Raw genomic sequence first — 7,500 nt, 5'->3', positions numbered from 1 at the left:
TGGTGTAGTCAGTGCGTAGCCGGAGATCGGGCCCCGATTTGAGGCTAAAAGATGAGCTGAAAGGCCCCTGGAGCTCTCCGGCTTTCCGGGCCCTATTTCGGGTCCCTATTTCGGGCTATAGTATGAGGTCAAAGCCCCTGGAGGTGTCCAGGGTTGGTGTAGTCAGTGCGTAGCCGGAGATCGGGCCCCGATTTGAGGCTAAAAGATGAGCTGAAAGGCCCCTGGAGCTCTCCGGCTTTCCGGGCCCTATTTCGGGTCCCTATTTGAGGCTGAAAGATGAGCTGAAAGCCCCCTGGAGCTCTCTGGCTTGCCGGGCCCTATTTCGGGTCCCTATTTCAGCCAGTCATGTAAGTGTCCGGGGGTCAAGGCCTGCAAAGCATTGCCCCGACCCCCTAAAAACAAACAGGGCTTCACCAGCGCCATTTGGATAGATAGGATTTGAAGACCTTACAGAAAAAAATCCCCCCGGAGGAATTACAACAGACCCCTGGGAGAAGAGCACATTTTTCGAAAAAATGACAAAGTGTTTTGATCCAGGGCCCTTCTACAGCTCAGATAAGGCCGATTAAGGGCCCCCTTTTTCGGCTTCTTCCAGCATTTTAAGCCGTTGTTTCCCCCGGATCTTCTCTCTGGTTCTCTGGATCTCCGAGGCAGCAACGCTGTGGGCTCTGGCCGGTCCGGTGAGTGAGTCTCCTCCTCGGTCCTTCTGGATGGGCCTGGTGCCTCTCTGGCTCGGCTCGGTTCGGAGCCCAGATCAGATTACCAGAGGTGGTGCGGGCCGGTCCGCGGGCCCCGTTGGCCGGGACTGGAACCTGGAAACCCCCCCCTGTCCCACCACCACCACCACACAATGAAGAGACATGACACATCCTGGTGCATTATTCAAAGTTTATTGTGAACTTTCTGCAGCTTCTTCTCCCATGCACTGGGCAAATCTGCGCCTCATCTCCGCCATTTGGCCGACATCCAGCTGCATCGCATAGAATCGGTCGGCCGTGCGGGTGTCGTGGCACATGACCCGGGCCATCTGCGTCCGGACATCACTGGAGTGGGTGTTCCTGCACTGTGAGGGGAGAGAGAGAGAGAGAGAGAGAGGGGGGCAGAGAGTCAGAGGGCGGGCAGGCAGGCAGGCAGGCAGGCAGGCAGGCAGGGGTCGGATGGCGGTTATGCTGCTTTCCTGGATAACTTACCATCGTTGCCACCGCGGTCCTGATGTCGGTAAGCGAGGGTCTCCCTGGCAGCAGCATCGCTGCCCACGCGTTCCTGGCGAACGCAGTGATGGTGTTCACGTGCTGATGGTTGGTATTGAAGAAGACCAGATCGCACTGCGGACGTAGCCGAGCCCGGATCTCCATCCACCGCTGGATCCAGCCCAGTTCCTCGTGGGTGAGAAAGACCTGAGCACATCCAAACACCCGGGCAGTCTTATGGTTCTTTACCTGAAGAAGGGCAGAGAAATGTTAAATGGCTGGCTGGCTGGCTGGCTGGCTGGCTGGCTGGAGCCTGGATGTATGGAGCCTGGATGGATGGATGGATGGATGGATGGATGGATGGATGGATGCAGCAGCCTGGCTGCTCCATCCATCCATCCATCCATCCAGCCATCCATCCATCCATCCAGCCATCCATCCAGGCTCCAGCCAGCCAGCCAGCCAGCCAGCCAGCCAGCCAGGCTAGTGTTAGTGAGTGGGTGCAGACTTACATTGAGTACGACCCCCGGAGAGGAAGAGACGGCCCCGCTCGCGGCCTCCAGGACCTCTTCGGTGGTAAGGTTGGTCATCACTCCGGCTCGATGGCCGTAGAGAGAAATAAGGTAAAGGCCGAAGAACCCGAACAGCAGGTGCCTCAGTCCCACGTCGTGCTTCTTTTGCGAGCAGCTCAGCAAGAGTTTGGGGATCCAGCCCCGACACTTTGCGATGCATCTGCGGAGAATTTCGGGCGTTACGGAGCGCTGTAGCTTCTCGGACTTGACCTTGATCTGCCGAAGCACCACCTTCGTTCCGATTTGGCACGTAGCCGACCTCAGAGCTCTCATCACGGACACGAGCTGCCGCTTGGACAGCCTGGAGCTTCTCGGAGGCGTCTCCATGAAGTATACGTGGAATTGGGTTGTGTTTACCAGGTAGACCTTAACGGTAGTTACGGCCTTCCGCTCCCGCTCGGTGAGTTCGGCGGGCCAGGCCATTATGCGTCCGGCGTCATCCAAGAAGCGCCAGGAGCCCAGCTCGGTCTTATCACGGCTCATGTAGCTGAGGAATGCAACAATTCGACCCATCTTTGACTTAACATTTTCAGCATGCTTTCGCGAGCGTACTGCCCCGGCCAGGTGCCGGCCGTACTCTTCTAGGTAGCCACGGATGACTGCAGGAAATGTACTCAGCCTACCCACCGTGCTCGAGGACGGGGCCTGCGGTTCTTCGTCCTCGACCTCCGGCACTCCGGTCGTCGTCGTCGCCGCCGAGTCCGCGGATGGCACGTCGTCGTCGTCGTCGCCGCCGGGAAGAAGACATGGCTCCGGCCGCTGTGTGGAGTCCGCCGCCGAGGTGGAACGTGGAGGGCTGGCGCTCGGTCGGCCGGGAACAAGACATGGCTCCTCCAGCTCCAGCTCCTCCTCTGGCTCCGGCCGCTGCTGCTGCTGCTGCTGCTGCTGCGGGGAGTCCGTCGAGGTCGTACGGGGAGGGCTGGCGCTCGGTCCCTGCGAGGGAAGGGGAGAAGCAGGGGGGGGTGCGGCGGCGGCGGCGGCGGCGTCGGCGGCGGCGTCGGCGGCTTCGCTGCCCCGTGAACCCTCCAGGTCCAACCTGGTGGCTAAAGGCGGGTCGGGACCCGAGGCCCGAAGTTCTCTCACCTGCCGCAGCGTTTTGCGCCACTGGAGCTTCCTCAAAAGGCGCTTCTTCTCCTTGGCACCCAGGTCACGGTGAGCGTCTTGGAGGTGCTGCGCCACCCTTGACCCGCCGTACGAGCAGCCGCCGACGGGGCACTTCATGCCGCGAACGCTCACTCGCCCTCTGGCAAACGCCAGCAGGATCCTTCGCTCCAGGGCGTTCCTGACGCTGTGAACGTCATCCAAGTGGCGTCGCAGGCGCCAAGACGGCCGGTGACATACAGGGCAGCGATTCTTAAACTTAGAAGGCGTCATCTTCACTCCGCGAGAGTCAGATAGCGAATAAGGGGGGGGCACATCCGCACATCCGGCTATATGTGCAGGCGGGTGGGCGTGCTTCCCCGATCAAGCCTAATTGGCGACACCTGGCCTCGTTCGACCCCGAAATCGGGGCCGGATCCCCGGGCGTGCTTCCCTCTAATCAAGCCCTAATTGGCGACACCTGCTCCCAATTCGGGGGGCGTCCAATCAGGGGAAGCTCCTGAGATTGGCTTCCAGTTAAGCCTAATTGGCAACACCTGGGCCTCGTTCGACCCCGAAATCGGGGCCGGATCCCCGGGTAAACGCGTCCCGATAGCCGCGCGGCGATTCCCCGGAGGGCGGGAGGCCATGTTACGACTCTAAGACGGGTTAGGGAAAAGGCGGGTTAGGGAGCCCCGTCCTGCGGGCGAACGTCCGGCGGGGGGGGGGGACGGGGGGGACGGGGGGACCAGGACCACCACCACCACCACCACCACCACCACCACCACCACCACCTGCTTCTCTTTGCCCTACCAGGGGCACGACCCGTCCGGGGCCGTGCGTGTCGGTGGGTGTAATCCGTGCTTAAGTGTGGGATGCCACGGTTCGAAGGGAGCTCCAGCCAGCCTGGACCCCGCGGTTCGAAGGGAGCTCCAGCCAGCCTGGACCCCGCGGTTCGAAGGGAGCTCCAGCCAGCCTGGACCCCGCGGTTCGAAGGGAGCTCCAGCCAGCCTGGACCCCGCGGTTCGAAGGGAGCTCCAGCCAGCCTGGACCCCGCGGTTCGGAGGGAGCAGGAGGAGGGAGCTCCAGCCTGGATGGGTCTTAGCAGGGCCGGGGCAAAGTCAGGCTACAGCCCGCCTCGGGGGGCCCCGACGTCCCGCTAGGGTGATTTTTGACTTCCGTAAAAATGTTTAAAAATGCATTCCTCCGGGGGAAGCCGTATGTTGCCGGAAAGGCCAGAGTCTGGAGAATAAAACGGTGTGGTTCTCTGGTTCCTGGGACGCCCGCAGGCGGAATTAAAAATCAAAAACCCAAACCCTGGTCCAAGGGTTAGGGTAGGCACTTTCCCGGGCACCAGCGGCCTCGAGAGTAGGATCAATAGGCCCGGGAGAATGCCCCGATCACGCCTGTATCACTCCCATCATCCTGGTATAAAGTTGAATTTTCGGACTTCCAGAGAGGGCCCATGCAGCAGCCGGCCGTGTCCGCAGCGGCTCACTGTCCTCGGCCTAGGTGCCCCGGAGGCCCCGGTGATTTTTCCCACTTCCATAAAATTTTTTAAAAATGCATTTCCCCGGGGAAAGCCGCATATTGCCGGAAAGGCCAGAGTCCGGAGAACACTCTGGTGTGGTTCTCTGGTTCCTGGGACGCCCGCAGGCGGAATTAAAAATCAAAAACCCAAACCCTGGTCCAAGGGTTAGGGTAGGCACTTTCCCGGGCACCAGCGGCCTCGAGAGTAGGATCAATAGGCCCGGGAGAATGCCCCGATCACGCCTGTATCACTCCCATCATCCTGGGACAAAGTTGAATTTTCGGACTTCCAGAGAGGGCCCATGCAGCAGCCGGCGGTATCCGCAGCGGCTCACTGTCCTCGGCCTCGGCGCCCCGGAGGCCCCGGTGATTTTTCCCACTTCCATAAATTTTTTTAAAAATGCATTTCCCCGGGGAAAGCCGCATATTGCCGGAAAGGCCAGAGTCCGGAGAACACTCTGGTGTGGTTCTCTGGTTCCTGGGACGCCCGCAGGCGGAATTAAAAATCAAAAACCCAAACCCTGGTCCAAGGGTTAGGGTAGGCACTTTCCCGGGCACCAGCGGCCTCGAAAGTAGGATCAATAGGCCCGGGAGAATGCCCCGATCACGCCTGTATCACTCTCATCATCCTGGGACAAAGTTGAATTTTCGGACTTCCAGAGAGGGCCCATGAAGCAGCCGGCGGTGTCCGCAGCGGCTCACTGTCCTCGGCCTCGGCGCCCCGGAGGCCCCCGGTGATTTTTCCACTTCCATAAAATTTTTTAAAAATGCATTTCCCCGGGGAAAGCCGCATATTGCCGGAAAGGCCAGAGTCCAGAGAACACTCTGGTGTGGTCGAATCGTCTTTAAGTCGTTCACAGAAGCCGAGATAACCGTTCAAAGTTTGTCCAAAGCATTGCCGCCCGTGAAAAAAAAATCGACCCTTCACCCCGGCTCCGTCGATAGGTAGGATTTCAGGACCTTACGGAGAAAAACCCCACCGGCGGGATTATAGGAGCGAGTTCGGAAAGAGGGCTTGGAGCGGAAAAAGCCAAAGTTTTTCGATCCAGGCCGGTTCTAGGGGTCTACTGGAGCTAGGGTAAGGCGGATTTAGGCCCCTTTTTCGGCTTTTTTCCAGCATTTTAAGCCCTTTTTCCAGATTTTGTCTCCGGTTCTCTGGAAGTCTGGGGCGGTAAGGCAGCGGGCTCCGGCCGGTCCGGTGTGTCTCCTCGGTCCTTCTGAAGGGCCTGGGGCATCTCCGGCTCGGTTCTGAGCTCCTTGGAAGCGTGAAAGCTCGGTCGAAGGCGGGCAGGGCAAAGGCTGCAGACAGTGCTCTGTGGACGGCTTGGAGCTGTCCGAGGTGCTGGCTGGAGCTCTGAGCCCTGGCTGTGGGCTCCGGTCGGTCCGGTGTGTCTCCTCGGTCCTTCTGAAGGGCCTGGGGCATCTCCGGCTCGGTTGTGAGCTGCGTGAAAGCTCGGTCGAAGGCGGGCAGGGCAAAGGCTGCAGACAGTGCTCTGTGGACGGCTTGGAGCTGTCCGAGGTGCTGGCTGGAGCTCTGAGCCCTGGCTGTGGGCTCCGGTCGGTCCGGTGTGTCTCCTCGGTCCTTCTGAAGGGCCTGGGGCATCTCCGGCTCGGTTGTGAGCTGCGTGAAAGCTCGGTCGAAGGCGGGCAGGGCAAAGGCTGCAGACAGTGCTCTGTGGACGGCTTGGAGCTGTCCGAGGTGCTGGCTGGAGCTCTGAGCCCTGGCTGTGGTGCGCACGGCCCCCTTGGTTCCATCACAGCTGCCCTCGGGGAGCTGAGGTGTTCCCTGGAGGTGGTACGCCCGGCTTTGGTTGCGGTGAAGCCCCGGTCCCCGGTGCGCACGGCCCCCTTGGTTCCATCACAGCTGCCCTCGGGCAGCTGAGGTGTTCCCTGGAGGTGGTACGCCCGGCTTTGGTTGCGGTGAAGCCCCGGTCCCCGGTGCGCACGGCCCCCTTGGTTCCATCACAGCTGCCCTCGGGCAGCTGAGGTGTTCCCTGGAGGTGGTACGCCCGGCTTTGGTTGCGGTGAAGCCCCGGTCCCCGGTGCGCACGGCCCCCTTGGTTCCATCACAGCTGCCCTCGGGCAGCTGAGGTGTTCCCTGGAGGTGGTACGCCCGGCTTTGGTTGCGGTGAAGCCCCGGTCCCCGGTGCGCACGGCCCCCTTGGTTCCATCACAGCTGCCCTCGGGGAGCTGAGGTGTTCCCTGGAGGTGGTACGCCCGGCTTTGGTTGCGGTGAAGCCCCGGTCCCCGGTGCGCACGGCCCCCTTGGTTCCATCACAGCTGCCCTCGGGCAGCTGAGGTGTTTCCTGGAGGTGGTACGCCCGGCTTTGGTTGCGGTGAAGCCCCGGTCCCCGGTGCGCACGGCCCCCTTGGTTCCATCACAGCTGCCCTCGGGCAGCTGAGGTGTTCCCTGGAGGTGGTACGCCCGGCTTTGGTTGCGGTGAAGCCCCCTGTCCCCGGTGCGCACGGCCCCCTTGGTTCCATCACAGCTGCCCTCGGGCAGCTGAGGTGTTCCCTGGAGGTGGTACGCCCGGCTTTGGTTGCGGTGAAGCCCCCGGTCCCCGGTGCGCACGGCCCCCTTGGTTCCATCACAGCTGCCCTCGGGCAGCTGAGGTGTTCCCTGGAGGTGGTACGCCCGGCTCTGTGTTGCGTGGAAGCCCGGACTTGCGGTGTGCACGTGGCCGGTGTCTCCTCTGGCTTCCCCCGGGAAGCCGGAGGTCCACCGGTTCTCGGGCACCCTGCTTCGGTCCGTCTCTGTCCTCCGTAGTCGTGTGCATGCTGCCTCGGTGGACCATCCAGCTTCTCCCGAGAGAAGCTGGATGGTCCACGGGCCTTGTGTGCACTTCTGCGTTGGGAGGACAGGGACCTCGCTGGTTCAGCGAGATCTTTTAAAGTCCTATGACCTTACCAGGGTCACAGGGCTGAGAAAAACTCTAAGTCCTGCCTGCACTTAGTGCAATTTTTTGACTCAATTATAGCTGCCTTACCAGGGGAACAGAGCTGAGAAAAACTCTAAGTGCAGGCAGGACTCAGTGCAATTTTTTGACCCAATTATAGCTGCCTTACCAGGGGAACAGAGCTGAGAAAAACTCTAAGTGCAGGCAGGACTCAGTGCAATTTTTTGACTC

At 61.0% G+C, this 7,500-nt stretch overlaps 1 protein-coding gene across 2 annotated transcripts; it reads right to left on the bottom strand.

The window, feature by feature from the left end:
- Positions 1–874: 874 nt before the first annotated feature.
- Positions 875–2,152, bottom strand: LOC116716453 (uncharacterized). Of its 2 annotated transcripts, none has more exons than XM_032557288.1 (3): positions 1,703–2,152; positions 1,191–1,439; positions 875–1,063 (listed from the first exon to the last, which is right to left on the bottom strand). In XM_032557288.1, exons 1-3 carry the CDS (start codon positions 2,087–2,089, stop codon positions 890–892), a joined length of 810 nt encoding a protein of 269 aa, XP_032413179.1. In that variant the 5' UTR covers positions 2,090–2,152; the 3' UTR covers positions 875–889. The 2 variants fall into 2 exon arrangements, with proteins under 2 accessions (XP_032413179.1, XP_032413180.1); XM_032557289.1 differs by having other exon boundaries at positions 1,191–1,397.
- Positions 2,153–7,500: the final 5,348 nt, after the last annotated feature.

This window comes from Xiphophorus hellerii, unplaced genomic scaffold (genome assembly GCF_003331165.1).
Source record: "Xiphophorus hellerii strain 12219 unplaced genomic scaffold, Xiphophorus_hellerii-4.1 PGA_scaffold_58__1_contigs__length_500000, whole genome shotgun sequence".
NCBI lineage: Eukaryota > Metazoa > Chordata > Actinopteri > Cyprinodontiformes > Poeciliidae > Xiphophorus > Xiphophorus hellerii.
This window is presented reverse-complemented; position numbering and strand designations above follow the sequence as displayed.